The sequence below is a fragment of the Delphinus delphis genome, chromosome 2, assembly GCF_949987515.2.
Source record: "Delphinus delphis chromosome 2, mDelDel1.2, whole genome shotgun sequence".
In the NCBI taxonomy this organism is placed as follows: Eukaryota; Metazoa; Chordata; class Mammalia; order Artiodactyla; family Delphinidae; genus Delphinus; species Delphinus delphis.
The window spans coordinates 93,400,668-93,428,501 of record NC_082684.1 but is presented as its reverse complement, the minus strand read 5'-3'; the positions used below and the strand labels follow the sequence as shown (position 1 = coordinate 93,428,501).

The following is a 27,834-nucleotide window of genomic DNA, read 5'->3' as shown; positions in this document are numbered from 1 at the left end:
AGCAAAATTAAAATGGATCATTCTGAGCACATATTCTTTCACAACTTATTCTTTTTTATTGTGGCATAGCATACATAAAGCATACAAAGTGCACATACTTTAAGTGTACAGCTTGATGAATTTTTGCATATGCATACCCTTATGTAACTACTGCCCAGATCAAGATACTAAACGTTTTCATTACCGTAAGAAGTTTCCTCCTGCCCCTTTCTGTCAAGTCACTATTCTTTTATTGCCATCAAGTAGTCTTAAGCATCAAATAAGTGAAATAAATATATGCCTTAGTATCTGCTGCTTTCACTCAGCATAATGTCTGTGATATCCATCCCTCCCTGTTGGTGTTTGTGTCAGTGGTGTACTTTTTATTGCCATGCAACTTTCCTTGTATGACTATACCACAATTTATTTATCTCTTCTCCTGTTAATGGACATTTGGATGTTTCTAGTTTTAGACTATTAAATATAAAGCTGTTATGAACATTCTCATGCATGTGTTTTGGTGGACACATCACATGTGGGCTTTTAAAATCTTGTTTAGGGGAGACCTTCAAGATGGCGAAGGAGTGAGATGTGGAGATCGCCTTCCTCCCCACAAATACATCAGAAATACATCTACACGTGGAACTGCTCCTACAGAACACCTACTGAATGCTGGTAGAAGACCTCAGACTTCCCAAAAGGTAAGAAACTCCCCACGTACACAGGTAGGGCAAAAGAAAAAAGAATAACCAGAGACAAAATGATACGGACGGAACCTGCACCAGAGGTAGGGAGCTGTGAAGGAGGAAAGGTTTCCACACACTAGAAGCCCCTTTGCGGGCCGAGACTGTGGATTGCGCAGTGGGGAAGCTTTGGAGCCGCAGAGGAGAGCGCAGTCACAGGGTGCGGAGGGCAAAGCGGAGAGATTCCCGCACAGAGGATAGGTGCCGACCGGCACTCAGCAGCCCAAGAGGCTTGTGTGCTCACACGCCAGGGCGGGTGGGGGCTGGGAGCTGAGGCTCGGGCTTCGGTCGGAGTGCAGGGAGAGGACTGGCGGCGTGAACACAGCCTGAAGGGGTTAGTGCGCCACGGCTAGCCGGGAGGGAGTCTGGGAAAAAGTCTGGACCTGCCTAAGAGGCAAGAGACCATTGTTTCGGGGTGCGCGAGGAGAGGGGATTCAGAGCACCACCTAAATGAGCTCCATAGACGGGTGCGAGCCGCGGCTATCAGCGCGGACCCCAGAGACGGGCATGAGACGCTAAGGCCTCTGCTGCCGCCACCAAGAAGCCTGTGTGCAAGCACAGGTCACTATCCACACCTCCGCTCCCGGAAGCCTGTGCAGTCCGCCACTGCCAGGGTCCCGTGATCCAGGGACAACCTCCCGGGGACAACACACGGCACGCCTCAGGCTGGTGCAACGTCATGCTGGCCTCTGCCGCTGCAGGCTCACCCTGCATCCGTACCCCTCCCTCCCCCTGGCCTGAGTGAGCCAGAGCCCCTGAATCAGCTGCTCCTTTAACCCCATCCTGTCTGAGCAAAGAACAGACGCCCTCAGGCGACCTACATGCAGAGGTGGGGCCAAATCCAAAGCTGAACCCCAGGAGCTGTGCGAACAAAGAAGAGAAAGGGAAATCCCTCCCAGCAGCCTCAGGAGCCGCGGATTGAATCTCCACAATCAACTTGATGTACCCTGCATCTGTGGAATACATGAATAGACAAATAATCATCTTAAATTGAGGCAGTGGACTTTGGGAGCAATGATATATATATTTTATTCCTTTTTCTCTTTTTGTGAGTGTGTATGGGTATGCTTCTTTCTGTAATTTTGTCTGTATAGCTTTGCTTTTACCATTTGTCCTAGGGTTCTGTCTGTCTGCTTTTTTTCTTGTTGTTCTTTCTTTAACTACAGTTAGTTTTTAGAGCTTGTTATCATTGGTGGATTTCTTTTTTGGTTTGGTTGCTCTCTTCTTTGTTTCCTTTTTTATTACTTTTTAATTTTTTGTTTTTAGTAATTATTTTTAATTTTAATAACTTTCTTTTATTTTATTATTTTCTTTCTTTTTTTCTCCCTGTTCTTCTGAGCCATGTGGCTGATAGGGTCTTGGTGCTCTGGCCAGGTGTCAGGCCTGTGGCTCTGAGGTGGGAGAGCCGAGTTCAGGACATTGGTTCACTAGAGACCTCCCAGCCCCTCATGATATCAATTGATGAGAGGTCTCCCAGAGATATCTGTCTCAACGCTAAGACCCAGCTCCACTGAATGACCAGCAAGCTCCAGTGCTGGACAACCCATGCGAAACAACTAGCAAGACAGGAACACAACCCCACCCATTAGCAGAGAGGCTGCCTAAAATCATAATAAGGTCACAGACACCCCAAAACACACCACCAGTTGCGGTCCTGCCCACCAGAAAGACAAGATCCAGCCTCATTTACCAAAACACAGGCACCAGTCCCCTCCACCAGGAAGGCTACACAACACACTAAACAAACCTAACCCACTGGGGCAGACACCAGAAACAATGGGAACGACAAACCTGCAGCCTGTGAAAAGGAGACCACAAACACAGTAAGTTAAGCAAAATGAGAAGACAGAGAAATACGCAGCAGATGCAGGAGCAAGGTAAAAACCCACCAGAGCTAAGAAATGAGGAAGAAATAGGCAGTCTACCTGAAAAAGAATTCAGAGTCATGATAGTAAAGATGATCCAAAATCTTGGAAATAGAATGGAGAAAATACAAGAAACGTTTAAAAAGGACCTAGAAGAAGTAAAAAGCAAACAAACAGTGATGAACAACACAATAAATGAAATTAAAAATTCTCTAGAAGGAATCAATAGCAGAATAACTGAGGCGGAAGAACGGAGAAGTGACCTGGAAGATAAAATAGTGCAAATAATTACTGCAGGGCAGAATAAAGAAAAAAGAATGAAAAGAATTGAAAACAGTCTCAGAGACCTCTGGGACAACATTAAACACACCAACATTTGAATTATAGGGGTCCCAGAAGAAGAGAAAAAGAAAGGGACTGAGAAATATTTGAAGGGATTATAGTTGAAAACTTCCCTAATATGAGAAAGGAAATAGCCACCCAAGTCCAGGAAGCACAGAGAGTCCCATACAGGATAAATCCAAGGAGAAACACGCCAAGACACATATTAATCAAACTATCAAAAATAAAATACAAAGAAAAAGTATTAAAAGCAGCAAGGGAAAAACAACAAATAACATACAAGGGAATCCCCATAAGGTTAACAGCCGATCTTTCAGCAGAAACTCTGCAAGCCAGAAGACAGTGGCAGAACATATTTAAAGTGATGAAAGGGAAAAGCCTACAACGAAGATTACTCTCCCTAGCAAGAGTCTCATTCAGATTCAACAGAGAAATTAAAATCTTTACATACAAGCAAAAGCTAAGAGAATTCAGCACCACCAAACCAGCTCTACAACAAATGCTAAAGGAACTTCCCTAGGCAGGAAGCACAAGAGAAGGAAAAGACCTATAATAACAAACCCAAAACAATTAAAATGGTAATAGGGACATACATATCGATAATTATCTTACATGTAAATGGATTAAATGTTCTAACCAAAAGACATAGACTGGCTGAATGGATACAAAAACAAGACCCGTATATATGCTGTCTACAAGAGACCCACTTCAGACCTAGGGACACAAACAGACTGAAAGTGAGGGGATGGAAGAAGATACTCCATGCAAATGGAAATCAAAAGAAAACTGGAGTAGAAATTCTCATATCAGACAAAATAGACTTTTAAACAAAGACTATTAGAAGAGACAAAGAAGGACACTACATAATGATCAAGGGATCAATCCAAGAAGAAGATATAACAATTGTAAATATTTATGCACCCAACATAGGAGCACCTCAATACATAAGGCAAATACTAACAGCCATAAAAGGGGAAATCGATGGTAACACAATCCGTAGGGGACTTTAACACCCCACTTGCACCAATGGACAGATCATTCAAAATAAAAATAAATAAGGAAACACAAGCTTTAAGTGATACATTAAACAAGACGGGCTTAACTGATATTTATATGACATTCCATCCAAAAACAACAGAATACACTTTCTTCTCAAGTGCTCATGGAACATTCTCCAGGATAGATCACATCTTGGGTCACAAATCAAGCCTTGGTAAATTAAAAAAAATCGAAATTGTATCAAGTATCTTTTCCAACCACAATGCTATGAGACTAGATATCAATTATAGGAAAAATTCTGTAAAAAATAGAAATACATGGAGGCTAAACAATACACCACTTAATAACCAAGAGATCACTGACGAAATTAAAGAGGAAAACAAAAAATACCTAAAAACAAATGACAATGAAAACACGATGACGCAAAACCTATGGGATGCAGCAAAAGCAGTTCTAAGAAGGAAGTTTATAGCAATACAATCCTACCTCAAGAAACAAGAAACATCTCAAATAAACAACCTAACCTTACACCTAAGGCAATTAGAGAAAGAAGAGCAAAAAACCCCCAAAGTTAGCAGAAGGAGATAAATCATAAAGATCAGATCAGAAATAAATGAAAAAGAACTGAAGGCAATGATAGCAAATAAAACTAAAAGCTGGTTCTTTTGAGAAGGTAAACAAAATTGATAAACCATTAGCCAGACTCATCAAGAGAAAAAAGAAGACTCAAATCAATAGAATTAGAAAAGAAAAAAGAAGTAACAACTGACACTGCAGAAATACAAAGGATCATGAGAGATTACTACAAGCAACTCTATGCCAATAAAATGGATGACCTGGAAGAAATGGACAAATTCTTAGAAAAGCACAACCTTCCGAGACTGAACCAGGAAGAAATAGAAAATATAAGCAGACCAATCACAAGCACTGAAATTGAAACTGTGATTAAAAATCTTCCAACAAACAAAAGTTCAGGACCAGATGGCTTCACAGGAGAATTCTATCAAACATTTAGAGAAGAGCTAACACCTATCCTTCTCAAACTCATCCAAGATATAGCAGATGGAGGAACACTCCCAAGCTCATTCTGTGAGGCCACCATCACCCTGATACCAAAACCAGACAAAGATGTCACAAAGAAAGAAAATTACAGGCCAATATCACTGATGAACATAGATGCAAAAATCCTGAACAAAATACTAGGAAACAGAATTCAACAGCACATTAAAAGGGTCATACACTATGATCAAGTGGGGTTTATCCCAGGAATGCAAGGATTCTTCAATATATGCAAATCAATCAGTCTGATACTCCATATTAACAAATTGAAGGATAAAAACGATATGATCATCTCAATAGATGCAGAAAAAGCTTTTGACAAAATTCAACCCCCATTTATGATAAAAACTCTCCAGAAAGTAGGCATAGAGGGAACTTACCTCAATATAATAAAGGACATATATGACAAACCCACAGCCAACATCATTCTCAATGGTGAAAAATTAAGACCATTTCTGCTAAGATTAGGAACAAGACAAGGTTGCCCACTCTCACCACTATTATTCAACATAGTTTTGGAAGTTTTAGCCACAGCAATCAAAGAAGAAAAAGAAATAAAAGGAATCCAAATCAGAAAAGAAGAAGTAAAACTGTCACTGTTTGCAGATGACGTGATACTATACATAGAAAATCCTAAAGATGCGACCAGAAAACTACCAGAGCTAATCAATGAATTTGGTAAATTTGCAGGATACAAAATTAATGCACAGAAATCTCTGGCATTCCTATACACTAATGATGAAAAATCTGAAAGAGAAATTAAGAAAACACTCCTATTTACCATTGCAACAAAAAGAATAAAATAGCTGGGAATAAACCTACCTAAGGACACAAAAGACCTGTATGCAGAAAATTATAAGACACTGATGAAAGAAATTAAAGATGATACAAACAGATGGAGAGATATATTATGTTCTTGGATTGGAAGATTCAACATTGTGGAAATGACTCTACTACCCAAAGCAGTCTACAGATTCAATGCAATCCCTATCAAATTACAAATGGTATTTTTCACAGAACTAGAGCAAAAACTTTCACAGTTTGTATGGAAACACAAAAGACCCGGAATAACCAAAGCAATCTAGAGAAGAAAAATGGAGCTGGACAAATCAGGCTCCTGGACTTCAGATTATACTACAAAGCTAAAGTAATCAAGACAATATGGTACTGGCACAAAAACAGAAATATAGATCAATGGAACAGGATTGAAGGCCCAGAGATAAACCCACGAACATATGGTCACCTTATTTTTGACAAAGGAGGCAAGAGTATACAATGGAGAAATGACAGCCTCTTCAATAAGTGGTGCTGGGAAAACTGGATAGCTACATGTAAAAGAATGAAATTAGAACACTCCCTAACACCATACACAAAAATAAACTCAAAATGGATTAAAGACCTAAATGTAAGGCCAGACACTATAAAACTCTTAGAGGAAAAGATAGGCAGAACACTCTGACAACAATCACAGCAAGATCCTTTTTGACCCACCTCCTAGAGTAATGGAAATAAAAACAAAAATAAACAAATGGGACCTAATAAAACTTAAAAGCTTTTGCACTGCAAAGGAAACATAAACAAGGTGAAAAGACAACACTCAGAATGGGAGAAAATATTTGCAAATGAAGCAGCTGACAAAAGATTAATCTCAATAATTTACAAGCAGCTCATGCAGCTCAATATCAGAAAAACAAACAACCCAATCCAAAAATGGGCAGAAGACCTAAATAAACATTTCTCTAAAGAAGATATACAGATAGTGAACAAACACATGAAAGGATGCTCAACATCACTAATCATTAGAGAAATGCAAATCAAAAGTGCAATGAGGTATCACCTCACACCAGTCAGAATGGCTATCATTAAAAAATCTACCAACAGTAAATGCTGGAGAGGGTGTGGAGAAAAGGGAACCCTCTTGCACTGTTGGTGGTAAATTGATACAGCCAATGGAGGTTCCTTAAAAAACTACAAATAGAACTACCATACGACCCAGCAATCCCACTACTGGGCATATACCCTGAGAAAACCATAATTCAAAAACAGTCATGTATCACAATGTTCATTGCAGCTCTATTTACAATAGCCAGCACATGGAAGCAACCTAAGTGTCCATCAACAGATGAATGGTCATGAAGAACCTAGTGGCATGACGGGAATAAAGACGCAGACCTACTAGAGAATGGACTTGAGGACACTGGAGGGGGAAGGGTAAGCTGGGACAAAGTGAGAGAGTGGTAGTGTACATATGGACATATATATACTACCAAATGTAAAATAGATAGCTAGTGGGAAGCAGCCGCATAGCACAGGGAGATCAGCTCGGTGCTTTGTGACCACCTAGAGGGGTGGGATAGGGAGGGTGGGAGAGAAGGAGACGCAGGAGGGAAGAGATATGGGGATATATGTTTATGTATAACTGATTCACTTTGTTATAAAGCAGAAACTAACACACCATTGTAAAGCAATTATACTCCAATAAAAATGTTATTAAAAAAATCTTGTTTAACCTTTATCCACTACTGTTAGATGTTTCGCATTCCAGGGACATGTTCTCCAATACATTTAAGATTCAATGATATAATGGTATACTTTGTTTCATGCCCATGGCTATAAAATTATTAAAATTCCACCATATTTCATGTTACTATAATTCAAGGGCATAAGAATTTAAATTTAATTCAGTAAGAGCAATAAGTATACTATTTTCTATATTGGCAACAAAATACAAATGTGGCAGTGTTTAGATTTAATTATTAACCATGATTACTATGTCCATTTCAAATTTGTTTTCAAATCTGTATGATAAATTAACCAATCATATGCTTTGGTAGTAGCAGTTAACCATTAGAAACCAAATAGCATTCATATTCAACAAATGTAGAACTTGTTTATTTGCAAGAATGTAAAAAAAATTTGGGTTGGTAAGTAATGCTTTTTTCCTCATCAAATGCAGGGTCATCGTCTTCCTTTTTTTCTAGTTAAAATATATGGTTTTGTTTAAAGTAGAAAAACTGACAATAAAACATGGCAATCAATAGATGAGAAGCAAAGAACTAGTAATATACAGCATCAATTTCTCGGGTCCTCAGGTTTAGTTTGAAATGAAAGTTTCCCTGCAACTCACGTTTTCTGAGGGTTAGTAGTGACAACATAGATAGCTTGCACCAGGCGTCAGCTCAGCTTTCTGCCCTCTCTTGTTGTGAACTGCATTTAGCCTGGGTATCCAGGTTTGGGCTGGTTTAGGTTGGCCTGATGCTAACTAGAGAAGATTAACCCTCTCAGCAGCGATTCCAGTGGGGAGTAGGAAATTGATTCTCAGTCTGTAGTAGTGCTGCCCAGTAGAATTTTCTGTGATGATGGAAATGTCCTATAACTGTACTACTCAACGTGGTCATCACTAAACACATGTGGCTACTGAGCACTTGAAATGTGGCTAGGGTGAATGAAGAACTGATTAAAAGTTTACATAATTTAAATAGCTACATGTAGCTAGTGGCTACTGTATTGGATGGCGCAGGTGTGGAACACAGTGGAGGGACATGTGTAGTGTAGGTTTAGCTGTTGTTAGAGAGGTTCCTTGGACTTGGGAATGCCTGGAGATCAGGCCAGAATACAAGGAATGGAACAGTAATAAACTTTACAACTAATAACTCTTCAAGGCTATTATATGACAGGCATTGGGTTATATCCTATTTAATGTAATTCTTTCAAGAACTCTCTTCCCTTATTACACTGAGTTTGGGCCAGGCACTAGGCTCTATATTTTCTCTTTCTGTCTCTTTTATAGATTCTGAATTTGAGGCCTAAGTAACACAAAGGGCATGACCTTGGGCTAGTCTGTGATGGTAGTGGAATTTGATCTCTTGGGCCAGATCTCTTATGCACATGGACTATTGTCCTCTGTACTTTGCTGGTCAGTCCCCGGGGACACAGGTTGCCTGGGAGCTCTGGTGTGGCTGTTTCATGCCCAGGCAGGATGAGCTGCCCAAGGCATAACCACAGTAATGACTGCTCAAGCAAGTGAAGGTTCAGCATTTGCTGAATATTTCTGGAATTTTGCAGAATAGGTGGTCATCTGGAAGACTGACTGCTCGAGCACAATAAAAGGCAAAGAGATTGTCTGGAGGTGAGGCAATAAAATGAGAGGGAAAAGAGAATGCTGTGAGAGCTGGCTTACACATAAGAAATATCTTTCTGGTGTAGTTACTAGGTGAAAACAAATGTTTACAAGATCCTACAACTCGGATGCACCCTGGTTATCTTGAAGGAGTGGTTCTTAACCCTGGCTGAACAGCTTTAAGAAAACACTGATGCCTGGGCCCCCCCTCAGAACAATTGAATCCAAAGCTCAGGGGGTGGGGGCCCTGCACCTATATGTATAAAAAATTCCCCTGGTGGTGGTAACGTACAGTGTGATGAAAGGGAAGTACCACATTTCACGGTGTATAGTAAACATACAGAACTGGTAACCTTCAGGTGTTTTAACAAATACAAGTATAAATGGCATTAGAAGACTTCACAGAAGTTGCAGATGGCAAAGGCATAATGGGTTGTTATTAATAGAAATTAATATTTTAAAATTCGAGGACCCTGTCATTTTTAGGTCATTGTCACAGAGCCTGAGCAAAACCTCTCTTGGTGATACGAATGGGCCATGGCTCTGAGACTGCATGGGATTCTGATGATAACATCATCATGACATAGCTTTTAAGAAATCTCCATGTGCTGAAAGCTGGCTGCCCTCATTTTTCAATGTACTTACTCTCAGTAGGTAGTTTACTCTTCCAACAGCACCGACTTTTCTCGTGTAATTCATAAATCCGATATTGCCTTCAGTGGAAGCATAGAACTCATAAATGTGAATGTCCCCAAATCTCTTGATGAATTCTCTCCACACATCTCCTCGCAAGCCATTTCCCAATGCCATTCTCACTTTATGGTCACGATCGTTTGGTTTCTGTAGCGGGACGAAGAAGAGACCAAGCTGAAACATCTTTGGAGCCTGTACTTACATATTAATAGTGGCCTTTACGTTTCTACATATTTATGTTGGTTATGAGCTGACCTTAGTGCATGCCTTTTCTGTCATCCACAAATATTACACGTCCCCCCGCCTACCAACACTCACAGTATGGGCCGACAGTGGGAACTCTGATTTAATAGTTGAAAGGCTTGGATTTTCCCATTTTGATTTGTCACTTGACAGAACTAAGTGATGCCAGCATTTAACCCACATCCAATCTAAAGCTTAAGTCATGTGTTGATTGTTTTCTTGATGAGGCTGGTGGATCTCAGAGAATTGCCAGAAAGGAAAGGCCCCATGGGAGAGGTCTGTCAAAGACTGACACAATCTGAAGTGATAATCTTCACTTGACTGTGACGAAGAAAATGGGAACACAGTCCAGGCAAAAAGAGAGAATCATTTTCTACAGTCATTCAAGAGAATTCATGTGAGGGCCTGGCAGGACTGGGGAGAAGACTCTTGATCATGCGTTCGTCTAACAGATAGACCCAGTGGTCACAAGAGCAGGTAGAGCTGAACCAGCACAATGAAACTGTTCTGATGGGATGGGAAGGGGAAGAGAGAGAGGAAGCTGGCTCCCAGTTGCCTGAGGTGGCCTGGGAGGAATATGCTTTGCTATAAATAAAAATCACAAAGGAAAGGCTGTTTTGGGTATTAGAACTGAAAGCAGAGCTTGTATGAGCAAGAGAGGGGGATGAGGGCTGGTCTGCTTTCCATTTATGAGGCCCTACAAATATGTCCAAACCTTGGGTAATTTTAATGATATTTTATATTAATAAGGCATTTGATGTGATGTCAGGAGATCACAGCCTGGAGGGAGGGACAGGTAAATAAGTATAATTTTAACTTGCAAAATCTGTAACTTGATAACCTCTACTCTAACAGAAAATAGGACGGAGTGGGGGAGAAGTACCAAGTAACTAGGATTCTCCTCTCCTATCAAATGTGAATTTCTTTGACTGAACAGCAACTTGCTTAAAAGAGCAAATGTTCTAAGGGGTATTTTGTACCTTATTTCCTACTCTGTGACATCACTGTGAAGTGATTTTGGAATAAGAGATCCTTTTTTAAAAAAAACGTTTGCAGAGAGAGGCTGGCAGTTCTCTGACAAGGGGAGGACCTTTGATACGGCAGTTAGAAACCAAACCAAACAAACCTTGAATTGGTTTCCAAGTGAGAGAAGCCAAGGAGCCCGTGGAGCAGCATGTATGCATTTAATTTTTAAGTAGCTCCTTGGTCAAAACTCAGGTGGCGAGGTTCTTTCAGAAGTCCTAACCAGAGAGGCGGACGATACCTTTCACTAGTTAAAACTGGGCCCCTTGTGCCGTCTTTTTGAGGAGGAAATGTGTAGAGAGAGAGAGACTAGGTGTGTTGTCCCAATGTTTCTTAACCAGGGTGTTGAGGAGACTTACCTGAGAAGCCTTCTGAACCTGCATGAACTTATTTGTTCTGGCTGAGTGAGAACCTATTCTCTTCATCAGCTCTATCGGTCCCTAAGTCACTGAATTGATTCCCTTTTCTAATTATCAAGTACTTTTAAGTCAGGAGGCTATATATCTGGTTTGCCAGGGCCGATCCTGGTTTACACCTGATGTCCTGATGTGCTTATTAATGACACTCCTTTAATTCTCAAATGTCCCTGTTTGGATAGTGTTTTTCTGTTGGTTTTTTTTGTGTGTGTGGTAGGCGGGCCTCTCACTGTTGTGGCCTCTCTCGTTGCGGAGCACAGGCTCCGGATGCGCAGGCTCAGCGGCCATGGCTCATGGGCCCAGCTGCTCCGCGGCATGTTGGATCTTCCTGGACTGGGGCACGAACCCGTGTCCCCTGCATCGGCAGGCGGACTCTCAACCACTGCACCACCAGGGAAGCCCCCTGGATAGTGGTTTATAGGGTCATCCAGTCCATAAGGCACTACTCTCCTCAGCAAGGATTGTCAGCTTTCCAGAGGCTACCCTTGCCCCCCACACTGCTGTCCCTCACTGCCACTCTGAGAATAAACCATCACAAATATTTGTGGAATACTTACTTTTGCTTGAAAATAACCACCTGACCTGGGGTTGACTTGGTCCCAGGCCTGCGTGAGAAGCTCCAAAGTAGCATTCCAGTGTGTAGACCGGAGACCTTACTTCTTCTATATGCAGCCCACAATCACCCTCTTAGTTCATTTCCTTGTCTAATGGGTGGTGAACATTTATCTCTCCCATTAGACTGTAAGCTCCTTTGAGGCCTAATCTCTCTCTCTGTCATCCACCATGCCTGGACCTGTGCTTTGCATATAGTGCAATTCCTGCAGTAAAAGAAGAAATAACCTCCACCAGGAAACCCTCAACTTCCTTGTTCAAACAGTTAATGGCCGGGACATCAGCAGGGTTTACGGTGCTTGTGGACACAAACCAAGAGGCCCTGGAGGCTTCAGAGATGTCTGGTTCTCATCTAAGCTTTTGCTCACCAGGGCCTGACAGTACTGGTGTTTCTCCAAAAGAAGAAACAGTATTTCCTCACCACCAAAGCCACTTCCCAAAGGTCAAGGGTCACCTCATTTTTCTTTAACAAAGATCGAATATTCTATTCTACATTAGAGGTGAGGTGCAACATGCAGACACACCTGGGGGATTTTAATCCACCATGGATTGAATGACTGACGAAGGGTGAGAGATCAGGGTGTCCAGAGAGGGTGCGGGGCACCAGGTAATCAGAGGAAGCAGGAGAATTTTACTGAGGGCTTTGCTATGTACCAGGCAATTGCCCTGCATTATCTTAAGGTTCTAAGGAGCCCTACTGAAATGTGAGAGGTAATCAAGTATTTGCCTCATATTACAATTGAGGAAACGGAGCTTTGAGAAGTTTAAAATAATTTGCCCAAGATCACACAGGTAGAAACACAGTTGTCCCCAAATTCAAATCCAAATCTACGTGACTTTGGAGAGCACTCCTTTCCTTAGTCAAAAAAAAAGCGACACACACACACAGAGTTTAAGAACCAAATAGTACTGAAAGACTTACATGAAGAAATGTTATTCCACTTATCTGTCCTCATCCTTTGCCTTCAGCCTACCACCCAGAGGCAGACATGTTTAACCCCTGTAGCTGTTTCTTCTCACCTGCATATTTCTAAATTAAATGCTTTTACCACTATCTTTTGATTAATCACTTTAGACATTACTTAATGATTTCCTATTGTGCTGGATGGGGATTAAGCTCTCTCCCAATTTTTCGATATCACAATTTTTGGTTAAATCAATATTCAGTGCTCCCATTACTTTGCCCCTAATCCACCACTGATGAGCTAAGTATAATATACTATGAACAAATTCTTGAACAAATGTTTGTTTTTCCTGGAATTAATTTCCTCCCTGTCCCTTTGCTTCATTTTCTTAGTTTCTGTTTGTAGTTCTTTCCTTACCCTCCAAAAGCATCTAAATACAATGTTCCTCCTTCTATCAGATGATATAATTTCCTTTATTCCATTTTTCTTCCTTTTATCCTTTTGCTCCAATCTGGATGAGTTGTTTTCCAGGCCTGGGGATACCCTTTGCCTCTATTTCCTGGATCTTGTATCTTCCTTTTTCTTTTTTTACTCTCCTATTTGGGTGGAATACTTTCTATAGGAACTTCCTAAAGGAGGGTATACAGGAGGTAAGATTTTTTTGAGACTTTGAATGTCTGAAAATATTCTTATTTTATACTTGATTGATAATTTGGTTGGATATGAAATTCTGGATAGGTAATAGTGTTTACTTAGAATTTTGAAGGCGCTGCTCCCTGTAGCTACCAGCTTGAGTGTTTCTGTTGGCAAGTCAACTGTTATTCTTATAGAATCTTCTCTGTTTCTCTTTTTTTAAAATAGGCAATCATTTAAAAATAATTAATCAATTAAATAATTTTATTTTTGGCTGTGTTGGGTCTTTGTTGCTGCATGCGGGCTTTTTCTAGTTGTGGCAAGTGGGGGCTACTCTTTATTGCGGTGCGTGGGCTTCTTAGTGTGGTGGCTTCTCCTGTTGTGGAGCACGGGCTCTAGGCACATGGGCTTCAGTAGTTGTGGCCCGTGGACTCAGTAGTTGTGGCTCGTGGGCTCTAGAGCGCAGGCTCAGTAGTTGTGGTGCACGGTCTTGGTTGCTCCACAGCATGTGGAATCTTCCGGGACCTGGGATTGAACCCATGTCCCCTGCACTGGCAGGTGGATTCTTAACCACTGTGCCACCAGGGAAGTCCCTCTCTCTCTTTTTTTGATAGTCTTAAATATCATCATAGTATATTTTAAGAATTAAAAAAAAATTCCACTCATTTTATTAGGTACTCAATTAGCCCTTCAATCTGTCTTTCAGTTTTGGGAAGTTTTTTTTTTTTTTTTTTTCAGTTTTGGGAAGTTTTATTGTATTGTTTCTTTAATAATTTCCTCTCCATTTTCACTATCCTTTTCCCTATTTCTTGTTAATCAGATATTGGATCTTTTGGATTGATCCTCTAATTTTTTAATTTTGTCTCTCCTCATGTCCGTCACTTTGTCTTTCCTCCAATTTTCTGTAAGATTTCTCAACTTTATCTTCCAAACTTTCTATGGATTAAGTAATTTTTAAATCGTATTTTTATCTTTCAGGAGGTCTTACTCTGTTTTGTTTTTTGATAGCATACTATTTTTGTTTAATGTGTATAAAATCTCTAATATTTCTAAGAATATTATTATTGATTTCTGGAAGTCTTCTCCTGCTCTTTGAATTGATGGTGCTTTTTCTTCTTTTTAGAAAATGATCTTTCCTGTTAGAGGCTTTCCTTTGGTATCTGTTCATATTTAGAAGTAAAGCAACAAAAAGATGTTTGAGCCATTTTGTGTGGTAGGTAGGGGCTGTTGCCAGGTTGGCTGCACTGTCTGGTAATGGGGCAGTGAGCCAATGTCGTTTCTTTTCTGAGAATGTTTAGTTCTTCCTAAGCATAACCCTCTTCTGCTCTCTTGCCTGCAAGCATAAACTGACTACTGGAGTTCTGGAAGCTGGGCAGGGGAAGGGAGCTGGGGTCTCCCTGGTCAGTAAGTAGACAGTTACTCAATCTCTGCTCTCAGTGCCTCACCGCTGCCCTCCTCTGCTCTTGGGATCCTTGAGTTCAAAGCTTCTCTAGCTCTTCTCCAGAGAATAAGCCTCCTGTCTCCTACAGAAGTGGGATATGGGAGCAGTAGGTATAGCTGTTTCATACACAGACTTTCAAAAATTCTCCTGTTTTCAAGCCTGGTACCTCATCCAAACTTCAGTTGTATTTGGTACCTCCAATTTCTCAGGCTTTAGGGAGTCAATCAGCTTCCTTCTTGTTGGTAATTGCCTCTCAAGTTTCACCCCTCTCAGCCCTGCTATGGCAATGACCTTCATCTTTCAGATCTCTGTACTATGTAGTTCCTGGTTGCAATGTCTGTTAGTTTCTAGGATGATAGAGCTTGTGTGGTTTTTTCTTGTCCTCCTCGTTTTGGGGAAGACTTCCAAGGGGTGAAAGGGCAGAAGCTGTTCACCACCTTAGAAAAATTCCTCAGTCCATGTCCTTAACAACTAATATGCTATACTTCTGCTTGACTCCCTGAGGAGAAAAGAAAGCACCCATTGACAGGAGTAAAAGGGTGAAATTCAACCTCTTCGTTTTACAGAAGAGGGCTTTCTGTGTCTAGTGTATCTTCCCACTGTACCCAAAGGGATTGTCTTTAAAAACCACCTCCCACATCACTCTCAGGCCGTTTCGTGGTGCATTATCACATTCGCACTTGAGTCTCAGAACAGTAAAACTCTTGTTACCTGGCCGAGCCAATCAGTCTCGCCTCCTGCCATGCTGCTTGCAGTTCCCAATATGGCAGGTGCTTTATTCCACTGCTCTGCCATGCTGTTCCAGCTAATCATTAGCCCTTCTTTCCCTGCATGGCTGGAAAACTTTTCTGCACCCTTCAAAACTCACCTCTCTGGCAAACCTACCCTGATTCTGCTCTCTGTCCCTCTTTCCCCTGGTCTACCCCTGTCCTGGACAAACTGGCCACTGTCTACTCTGTGCTGCTATACACTCCTCCATTCTGTTTTCTTTTTTTTAAAGATTTTTTTGATGTGGACCATTTTTAAAGTCTTTATTGAATTTGTTAAAACATTGCTTCTGTTTTATGTTTTGGTTTTTTGGCCACGAGGCATGTGGGATCTTAGTTCCCCAACCAGGGATCAAACCCACATCCCCTGCATTGGAAGATGAAGTCTTAACCACTGGACCACCAGGGAAGTCCCCCTCCATTCTGTTTTCTATCTGAATGGAGGTGGTGCAGAGACAGACATTTTAGGCTGGGAAAGGACCACAGAGGTTACCTAATTTTGGAGGGAAGGCAGACAACATAAGGGAGGTGAGCTGAGTCTATTCAGCTGTTTCAGGGTTCTGGTCTATCTTATTTTCCCTTCCAAACCCAAATTCTAAGATTTTTGGTTCCAGTTCTGTGAGAGATGCCATTGGTAATTTGATGGAGATTACATAGAATCTGTAGATTGCCTTCGATAGTAAAGTCATTTTGACAATATTGATTCTTCCAATCCAAGAACATGGTATATCCTTCCATCTGTTTGTGTTGTCTTCGATTTCTTTCATCAGTGTCTTACTATAGTTTTCAGAGTACAGGTCTTTTGTCTCCTTAGGTAGGTTTATTCCTAGGTATTTTATTCTTTTTGATGTGATGGTAAATAGGATTGTTTCTTGAATTTCTCTTTCTGATCTTTTGTTGTTAGTGTATAGAAATGCAACAGATTTCTGTGCATTAATTTTGTAACCAGCAAATTTACCAAATTCATTGATGAACTCTAGTAGTTTTCTGGTAGCATCTTTGGGATTTTCTATGTATAGAATCATGTCATCTGCAAAGAGTGACAGTTTAACTTCTTTTCTAATTTGGATTCCTTTTATTTCTTTTTCTTCTCTGATTGCTGGAGCTAGGACTTCCAACATTATGTTGAATAAAAGTGGTGAGAGTGGACATCCTTGTTTTGTACCTGATCTTAGAGGCAATGCTTTCAGCTTTTCACCGTTGAGTATGATGTTAGCTGTAGGTTTGTTGTATATGGCTTTTATTATGTTGAGGTAGGTTTCCTGTATGCCCACTTTCTGGAGAGTCTTTATCATAAAAGGGTGCTCAATTTTGTCAAGAGATTTTTCTGCATCTATTGAGATGATCATATGGTTTTTATTCTTCAATTTGTTGATGTGATGTATCACACTGATTCATTTCCTTGTATCCCTGGGATAAATTCCACTTGATCGTGGTGTATGATCCTTTTAATATATTCTTGGATTTGGATTGCTAGTATTTTGTTGAGGATTTTTGTGCCTATGTTCATCAGTGACTTTGGCCCATAATTTTCTTTTTTTGTGGTATCTTTGTCTGGTTTTCATATCAGGGTGATGGTGGCCTCAGAATAAGTTTGGGAGTTTTCCTTCCTCTGCAATTTTTTGAAACAGTTTCAGATGCATAAGTGTTAGCTCTTCTCTAAATGTTTGATAGAACTTGCCTGTGAAGCCATCAGGTCCTGGACTTTTGTTTGTTGGGAGTTTTAAAATCAGTTTCAATTTCAGTACTTGTGATTGGTCTGTTTCATATTTTCTATTTCTTCCTGGTTCAGTCTTGGGAGATTGTACCTTTCTAAGAATTTGTCCATTTCTTCCAGGTTGTCCATTTTATTGGCATACAGTTGCTTGTAGTAGTCTCTTATGATCCTTTGTATTTCTGTGGTGTCAGTTGTAACTTCTCCTTTTTCATTTTCAATTTTATTGATTTGAATCCTCTCCCTTTTTTTCTTGATGAGTCTGGCTAAAAGTTTATCAATTTTGTTTATCTTTTCAAAGAACCAGCTTTTAGTTTCATTGATCTTTGCTATCATTTTCTTTCTTTATCTCTATTTCTGTTATTTCTGCTCTGATCTTTGATTTCTTTCCTTCTACTAACTTTAAGTTTTGTTTGTTCTTCTTTCTCTAGTTTCTTTAGCTGTAAAGTTAGGTTGTTTATTTGAGATGTTTCTTGTTTCCTGAGGTAAGATTGTATTGCTATAAACTTCCCTCTTAGAACCGCTTTTGCTGCATCCCATAGGTTTTGAATCGTTGTGCTTTCATTTTCATTTGTCTCTAGGTATTTTTTGATTTCTTCTTTGATTTCTTCAGTGATCCATTGATTGTTTAGTAGCATATTGTTTAGCCTCCAAACACAATTAAATGTTTGTGCTTTTTACAGTTTTTTTCCTTGTAGTTTATTTCTAATCTATAGCATTGTGGCTGGAAAACATGCTTGATATGATTTAAATTTTCTTAAATTTACCAAGGCTCACTTGGTGGCCCAGCACGTGGTCAGGTCCTGGAGAACGATCCGTGTGCACTTGAGAAGAATGTGTATTCTGCTGCTTTGGGATGGAACTCTATAAATTTCAATTAAGTCCAACTGGTCCAATGTGTCATTTAAGGCCTGTGTTTTGTTATTGATTTTCTTTCTGGGTGATCTGTCCATTGATGAAAGTGGGGTGTTAAAGTTCCCCACAACTACTGTGTTAATTTCTCCCTTTATGGCTGTTAGTATTTGCCTTATATATTGAGGTGATCCTATGTTGGGTCTATATATATTTAGACTTGTTATAACTTCTTCTTGGATTGATCTCTTGATCATTATGTAGTGACCTTCTCTGTCTCTTATAACAATCTTTTTTTAAAGTCTATTTTGTCTGATATGAGTATTGCTACTCCCTCTTTCTTGTGATTTCCATTTGCATGGAATACCTTCTTCCATCCCTTCACTTTCAGTCTGTATATGTCTCTAGGTCTGAAGTGGGTCTTTTGTAGACAGCAAATATACAGGTCTTGTTTTTGTATCCATTCAGCCAGTCTGTGTCTTTTGGTTGGAGCATTTCATCCATTTACATTTAAGGTAATTATTGATATGTATGTTCCTATTGCCATTTTCTTAATTGTTTTGGGTTTGTTTTTGTAGGTCTTTTTTCTTCCCTTCCTCTTTAGTTCTCTTCTCTTATGGTTTGATGACCATCTTTAGTGTTGTGTTTGTATCTATTGTAGTTTTTGGGTTTGCTGTTCCCATGAGGTTTTGATATAGCAGTCTATATATGTACAAGGTTGTTTTAAGTTGCTGGTCTCTTTCTCGCCTAGAGGAGTTCCTTTAGCATTTGTTGCAAAGCTCGTCTGGTGGTGCTGAATTCTTTAGCTTTGGTTTGTTTGTAAAGCTTTTGATTTCTCCATCAAGTGTGAATGAGAGCCTGGCTGGGTAGACTGTTCTTGGTTGTAGGTTCTTCCCTTTCATCACTTTAAATATATCATGCCACTCCCTTCTGGTCTGCAGTGTTTCTGCTGAGAAATCAGCTGTTAACCTTATGGGAGTTCCCTTGTATGTTGTCATTTTTTCCTTGTTGCTTTTAATATTTTTTCTTTGTCTTTAATTTTTGTCAGTTTGATTACTATGTGTCTCGGCATGTTCCTCCTTGGGTTTATCCTGCCTGGGACTCTCTGTACCTCCTGGACTTGGGCGACTGTTCTGTATCCCATGTTAGGGAAGTTTTCAGCAGTTATCTCTTCAAATATTTTCTCAGGTCCTTTCTCTATCTCTTCTCCTTCTGGGACCCCTATAATGCAAATGTTGGTGCATTTAATGTCCCAGAGGTCTCTTAGACTGTCTTCATTTCTTTTCTTTTTTTTCTTTATTCTGTTCCACAGCAGTGATTTCCACCATTCTGTCTTCCAGGTCACTTATCTGTTCTTCTGCCTCAGTTATTCTTGCTATTGATTCCTTCTAGTGTATTTTTCATTTCAGTTATTGTATTGTTCATCTCTGTTTGGTTGTTCTTTAGTTCATCTAGGTCTTTGTTAAATGTTTCTTGCATCTTCTTGATCCTTGCCTCCATTCTTCTGAGATCCTGGATCATCTTCACTATCATTATTCTGAATTCTTTTTCTGGAAGGTTGCCTATCTCCACTTCACTTAGTTGTTTTTCTGGGGTTTTATCTTGTTCATTCATCTGGGACATAATCCTCTGCCTTTTCATTTTGTTTAACTTTCTGTGATTGTGGTTTCCATTCCGCAGACTGCAAGATTGTCTGTATCCACTTCTGAGAAGTCCTTTTAATACAATCTTTCTTTAAGCTCCCTTTAAATTTATAGAACCTGGGTCTCCTGTTGTGATTTTTTTTTAATTGTGGTAAAATACATACAACGTAAAATTTACTCTCAACTATTTTATCTGTACAGTTCAGTGGTATTAAATACATTCATAATGTTATGCAACCATCACAATCATCCATATCCATAACTCCTTTCATCTTGTAAAATGGAAACTCCATACCCATTAACCTCCCTATTCCCCCCTTCCCCACAGCCCTAAGCAGCCACTATTCTACTTTCTGTCTCTATGATTTTGAATACTCTAAGTACCTCATATTAGTGGAATCATACACTGTTCGTCTCTTTGTGATTGGCTATTTCACTTAATGTAATGTCCTCAAGATTCACCCAGTGCTATGGAAAAGGTCCTCACCCAGCTTACAGCTAATTATGACCCTCATAAATCTGTTGAATGTACCCCCTGAATCAGAATAATATGTGCTAAGCACAGACATCTTGGGGGAACACATTACTTCCCTCAAGTCAGTTATACATCTTTCAGGGGCAAGAATTTAGAGGTTCATTCAGCAAAATCTGTTGACACATAGGATGTACCAGATACAGATCTCGGTGCTGGGGATCTGGCAATCAACAAAGCTCCTGGTGCATGGAGCTTTCATTTAACTGGAGGACAAAGATAACAGTCATATAAACATGCACTATGTCAGAAGTGACAGTGCCACGAAAAGCAGTAACCCACGAGATGCATGGTAAGGGGTAGGGTGGTATGTTTGAGAATTTGTAGGAGGGGTCTCTTTTATGAGGCGACATGTGGGCAGAGACTGAATGAAGTGAGGAGAGAAAGAACTAAGGCAAGAGCATCTTATAATTCTTTATGTTACACTGCTTCTGTTACAGGCATACCTCGCTTTATTGTACTTTGCAGATACTGCATTTTTTTTTTTTTTTACAAATTGAAGGTTTTTTGGCAAACTGGCATTATCAGATGATCGTTAACATTTTTAGTAATAAAGTATTTTAAAATTAAGGTATGTACACTGCATTTTAAAGATATAATGCTATTGCATACTTAACAAACTACGGTATAGTATAAACATAACTTTATGTGCACTGGGAAACCAAAAAATTCATGTGACTTGATTTATTGTGATATTTGCTTTACTGTGGTGGTCTGGAACTGAATCTGCAATATCTTTGAGGTAGGTTTTATATAAATTGAACATAACAGTTTCTTATAAATAGCAATTGATCAACTTAGTGATCCTTTGAGTTTGTTTTCTTATGATGAGTGAAAGGATTAAAGAAAGTAGAATCTTGTGAGTTTACTGCATTATATAGTCTAGTGGTTCTCATCTGGGGTTGATTTTGCCTGCCAGGGGACATCTGGCAATGTCTGAAGACATTTTGATTATCATGACCTGGGGGGATGCCAGGGTACCACTGGCATGTTCTGGGTAAAGGCCAAAGATGCTACTATACATCCTATAGTGCATGGGATAAGTCCATACAGCAAAAAATAAATTGGCCACAAATATTAGCAGTGCCACTGTTGAGAAACCTTCATCTGGTCCCCAGGCAGGCTGCCTTCTCTGATGAGAGCTGAGGGACTGGGCAGAAGGAACTCTTTCAAACAACCCCTTCAAGATATCTGGGTATCTGCAAATAGGGCAGATCCAAAGCCCTTGGAGTTACTTACCTTTGGGGCATCTGTTCTAAGCTTGGTAACAGATTTTGTCAGATGGTTTCAAAGCCATATGGGGGTTTATTCATTAAGCAACATTAAGTAAAAGTTTCCTGCATGCCTGTGGTATAAGAGAGGGCAGGGAGATAAGATGTGGTCCCTGCCATCAAAGATTTTACAGCCTAGGGAGGATGGGAGGCGTGAAGACAAACACCTGCAATCTGACAAGGGCCACAAAGGAGGAGAAAACAAATGAGGTAGGGGAAGGGAGCAATGACTTTTGTTGGGGTGACCCAAATAAGTTTAACATATGAGGTATCATTTGAACTGGGCTTTGACCATGAGTAGGGTTTAAACAGGTAGAGAAAGAAGCAGAGGATATGCTAGGTAGAGGGTCAGATGTGAAAACAGGTACAAAGGTAGGGAATGATAATGTTATTACAGCAGCTGCCATCTGGTAAATCCCCTGTGGTAGGTGTGGTGCCAGGCTCTTTATCATGAAAAGTAACTGTTGTGTAAACTGAAAACCGATATACGAGAAGCAGCTGAAACCTAGCATGACCAAAAGTGACTTGAATTCCCATCTTATGCATTTCGAAAAGATAATGAAACATGGGGAGTGTTACCTGGGGAGAGTTGCATAAATACCGAAGCAGTTCACCGATATACTGAATGACAGTGACGTTATATTTTCTGCAGTCATCCCAAAACTGACTGGCTGAAAATTTGGACCGCAAAACAACAGTAGCACCTACAGAGAAGGCATAGAAAGTACTAATAAAGAAATGCTACCCAAAAAGTCCCTAATTATATTTGTCACTTTTGAAATTTAGAAATTTAAAAAAATTTATATATGAATTATATTCACAAACAAGTATTAGTTACCAATTATATTCAATGCAAAAAAAATAAATAAGACACAGTTTTGTCCTATAGGAGCTTCCAATCTAATGGGGGAGAAGACACAAGTTTTTCTAAGAGTCAGTGTGCAATAAACACACCCTTAGTGAGGCCCTAAGGGTGCGCGTGTGTGTGTGTGTGTGTGTGTGTGTGTGTGTGTGTGTGTGTGTGTGTGTAGACTAATTCTACTTGGGGGCAAGTGCTGAGAAAGGCATAGGATTTGAATTAGGTCTTGAGAAGTGAATATCGAGAAGGATGAGAGAATTCCTGGCGGAGGAAAAAGCATGAACATAAAGACAGGACAGTCCAGAAGGTTGGGGGATGGCCAAGACTCTGCTGGCCTGTGACTAGAGTGGTGAAGCCTGGGTGGGTCAAGGGAGATGAACCTGGGGAAGCAGCTAGGGGTGCAATCCTGGAGAGTTTGTAAGTGCCAGGGGAGGAGCCTGACAGTTTTATAAGCGATGGAGAGCCAGGGTCTTCAGGAAGCAGGCGATATTCTTCTTTGATGGGTGATGTAGACAGAATAATGGTTCCCAAAGACATCCACATCCTAATCCCTAGAACCTGTGACTATGCTACCTTACATGACAAAAGGGACTATGTGGATGTAATTAAATTAAGGATCTTGAAATGGGAAGATTATTTTGGATTGTCTGGGAGAGCCCAATATAATCACAAGGGTGCTTATAAGGGGAAGTCAAGAAGATCAAGGGCAGAAGGAGAAAGGATGACAGAAACAAAAGATTGGAGTGAAATGCTTGAAGACGAAAGAAGGGGCTACAAGCCAAAGAATGCAGGCAGCCTCCAGACACTGGGAAAGGCAAGAAAATGGATTCTTCCCTAGAGCTTCCAGAAGAAATGCAGCCTTGTTGACATCTTGATTTTAGGACTTCTGACTTTCAAAACAGTAAGAGAATAAACCTGTGTTGTTTTAAACCACTAGGTTTGTGGTAATTTATTACAGTAGCAATAGGAAACTAATACAATGGGTAAAAACAATATCTATCATATCCAATCTAATGATAGGTATGAAATGTAGTAAAGTGAAATTAAAAAATGTCACAAATATTTTTCACGTTATTAGTTTATTTCTACTCCTAAATATACAAAAGTCCAATATTTTAGGAGAAATTTTTAAAAATACTATATTTTCTTTTTTAGCATATATCAATTGTGCTTAAGCAAATGTGTGAGTGATTGATTTGTCCCTACGAGAGCTTCAGAGTCACCCTGTTCTTGAAGGGCCCAACAATATGATCAGACCCAGGCATTCCTTGCTGATTTGGAGACTAGTACTGATGCTGGGCTAAGTGTTTTATAGCTGATCAATAAGTTGATGAGGGAAAGGAGCAGAGGCTTGGAGAATCATATGTGTATTTGTATATGCATATATGCTACTATATATAATAAATAATTATTTAAAATAAAATGTCACATGGCAGAAAAAATTAAGGTTTTTAGCTTAGTTAGAAACTTAGACGTGGTTTCCTGGAAGAGGTGGATATTGGACTGAGACTTTATATACACAAAGGGCAGAAATCCTACTGACAGGAGAAAGGATGGCAATTCTAATTTAAATGGTAAAGTTTCAGAAGTAGAGAGAAGAGATGGAAAGCTATATATTCTGACCAGAGCTGAGGACCTGCAGAAGTAGGGAAGAATAAAGTAGAATGGGACAACTGAATGAGAAGTTTAAATCAGATGCTAATGGAGATCAACATGCAGATTTCTGAAGACAGAAATGACATAGGAGAATTATTTATGGAATCAAAGGATCAAGTACCTTAACCTGGATAAAGACCTAAAATATTTTAAAGAAGTTTCCTCTTTGATATACTGAACAATTATAGCATTATATTACTAGACAAGCAGGCATGAGAAAATATAAATTCTTTTTATTTATTTATTTATTTTGCCACGTGGGATCTTAGTTCCCCAACCAGGGATTGAACCCGGGCCCTTGGCATTGAAAGCATGGAGTCCTAACCAGTGGACCACCAGGGAATTCCCTATAAATTCTTTTGGATGCTTGCTATTGTGAGCCAAACAAGCTAGTTATCAACATGGAATTAAACACCGTTCTGGGCACATAGGAAAGTAGCAAATTTTGTATTACTTTTCCTTATGAGCACATTGAATGTGTACTGGGCTCCAACACCTTGTTGAGAGAAAAAGCTTACCAGTCAGGATACATCCATGTAAGCCAACCAAAAGCGCAGCACTGTGGTACAAGGGTAGGGTGGTATAGACTACGTCATTCTCCGTTATCCCGCTGGTAGCAGCAAGGTTGGCTCCATACCAAGTGCGAAGATGATTGATCATTGCAGCTTTCGGGAGACCTTTGTAAACACAAGAGAAGCCATGAGTGAACCAAGAGTGGTCATTTATAGACATGTGGTCTGGGAGAGAGATGTGGCTTAGGAAGATTCATCAGCTGGTGATTAGAGGATTGCATTCAGTTACACCAGAAGTTGGCAATTTTTTTCTGTAAAGAACCAGATGGTAAATGCTTTAGGCTTTGCAGGGTCATAGTCTCTATTGCAACTACTCAACTCTGCTATTATAGCTGAAAGCAGCCACACACAAAAAGGAACAAACTTGGCTCTGTTGCCAGAAAAGTTTATTTACAAAACAGGTGGCGGGGCTGTTTGTGGCCCACAGGCCGTAGTTTGCTGATCTCTGAGTTAGATGGTTATTACAGTAGTAAGTTGAGAAAAAAGGAAAGAATGTCTATTGAATTTCTGCTCTGGTCTACCACCTTGCAAGGTATAGTTGATCCTTGAACAACAGGGGTTTGAATGGCTTGGGGCCACTTATGTGACGATTTTTTCAATAGTAAATATATCCATGGTTGATTGAATCCATGAATGAAAAATTGCAGATACCTAGGAACCTATATGGAAGGCCTTCTATAAGGTATATGCATATCTTCAACTGTGTGGAGGGTCAGTACCCCTAACCTGCACATTGTTCAAGTGTCAACTGTATTTTCAAAATTTCATTTAATTCTCATAATTAATAAGTAGAATTACATTCTCTAATTTGCAGATGAGAAAGCTGAGATTCAGAAAGAGTAAATAGCCTATCCATCCTATCTCCTTCCTTCATAACCACTTTTATGAATTTCTTATGTACTGTTCTAGAGTTTCTTTATACAAATATAAGCTCATTTACTCATATGTTCTTGCCCTTTCCCCCATTTTAAAAAAAAGCACACTTTTCTGCACTTGTCCCTGCTCCACTTAATGTATTTTGGAGTTCTGTCCATACTTGTATGTAGAACTTTCTCCTATTTTTTCATTCATTTACTCTCACTCTCAGCTGCGTCAAGTCCTTTGTGTGTGTGTTATAATTTATTCATATTATTTTGCGATTTCAAATGACGCTGCAGTGAATAACCTGGTCCACATGGCACTGTGCACTATGAATGACGCTCCATCTGTAGGATAAATTTGCTGGTGTGAGACTGCTAGGTCAAAAGATATGTCTTTGTAATTTTGATAGACACTGCCACATTGCCTGTTATAAGGCAATTTATAAGGCATTTACTCTCCCATCAGTAATACCTGAGTGCACCTGTTTCCTCATAGCCCTTCCAAGGTATCCTTTCAAATGTTGGGATTTTTGCCAATCTAAAAGGTGAAAAATGGTATCTCAGTGTAGTTTTATTACACTAAGTACATTTGCATTTTCTTAACTATAATTTATGTAAGTTTTTTGTAAGACTCAATTAAAAGAGTATGCTTATATTTTTTCCCATGGGAGTCAGTTCAGTTGGGAAGGGCATGAAGTCATTACCAAGGGGCTGGGGCTAGAGTTTAAGACCTGAGTGGGTAAACTGGCTTTGGGAAGAGGAAGGCAATTCTCTGTAGATTCAGATGCTTCAATATTTGATGGTGCCTTAGCTGTATATTGCCTGAATAAAAGTAATTTGTTATAAGGCAAAGCAGTATGGCTGGCAAACTACCATCATCATAAACACAATTCACAATTCATGGTCTTTGTTGAAACAGAAGAAAGCATCAATAAATCAATTGTATTCACCTTGGAAAAAAATTGTCCAGATAGTAAAAGTTCTGAATTATATTTAAAAAAAAGAACAAAAAGAAATGCACATCCTTTGCTGGTTTGAAGTACTTTCAGAAACTTTCCTAATTAAAATTTTTATGAAGAAATAAGAATATCTGGTAACTATTATATAATTTTGTGCTACTGACTGCCTTTGAGGAACAAGGAAAACATTTTGTTCTCTGATTGCTTAAATGACTTCTTTTAATTAATGTTTGGAAGAGTAACTTAACAAATATTTTATTCAGAGAGAAGAAGAAAAGTAATATAAACATCAACCCAATTATATTCCAATTAAATCTAAATTCTGAATTATAGGATTAAAGACTGCTTATTCTCGTTTTCCCCTAAAATGGGTTTTATATTTGATGTCAAAACCTGCAATTGTGAAGAAGTGTCTTAATACTATATACTTACCTACATAGTATTAAGACTAGAACACCCCGTCACTAACTAAAAGGGCTTGTTTTATCTCAATTATTTCCCAAACCAAAGTTTTCAGTTTAGTTTTACCATTCTATTAAAAATGAAGGTAAAATTTCCATATATTAACATAGTGTCTGGATGTAGTGGAAGAATTTGGTTAACTGTGTCATCCTACCATTCTGTTGGCATGGCGATATATAACTTTTGACAAAACAGTGACAGACATTATGCTCTGGGAATCAGCTTTAATAGGTCATCCCCAGCCACCCCTCCTCATGAGGCTCAAAGGAACCGTTATCTATTGGTTGGCCAAAAAGTTCGTTCAGGTTTTCTGTACGGTCTTAACAGAATTTTACAAGGAGAATGCATGTTTGTATTACCTGCTTAAGTTAAAATTTTAACCAAAAGAGATAAATGATTCACATAGTCAACTTCCCAATATTAATAATTAGCATGCTGGGGCTAGCTTCCTGCCCTCCTCTTAAATATATCACTCAGGCTTCATTTGATTACGTTTTGGTAACATTTCCCCTGGCCTAGAATAGGCAGACACCAAATAGCTGTTAAATGGATGAACTAGGAGGTGTTCTGGCAGAGTGGTCAGTTGCATGAGCTGTGGAGTCAGCCTACCAAGG

General features: G+C 39.6%; 2 protein-coding genes across 2 annotated transcripts in view; one reads left to right on the top strand and one right to left on the bottom strand.

Moving 5' to 3' along the window:
• The window catches only part of SLC27A2 (solute carrier family 27 member 2), a 54,047-nt gene that overhangs the window by 8,433 nt on the left and 17,780 nt on the right, over nt 1–27,834 (bottom strand). Inside the window, exons 3-5 of the mRNA XM_060005222.1 lie at nt 24,886–25,044; nt 22,432–22,556; nt 9,753–9,947 (exon numbers count right to left, since the gene is read on the bottom strand). Of these exons, the coding sequence (XP_059861205.1) occupies nt 9,753–9,947; nt 22,432–22,556; nt 24,886–25,044 (479 nt within the window). The remainder of the gene's footprint in view (nt 1–9,752; nt 9,948–22,431; nt 22,557–24,885; nt 25,045–27,834) is intronic.
• Nucleotides 7–27,834, top strand: part of ATP8B4 (ATPase phospholipid transporting 8B4 (putative)) — a 366,096-nt gene continuing 338,268 nt past the window's right edge. The window contains exon 1 of the mRNA XM_060005221.1: nt 7–680. The gene's annotated coding sequence lies outside the window, so the exon portion shown is untranslated. The remainder of the gene's footprint in view (nt 681–27,834) is intronic.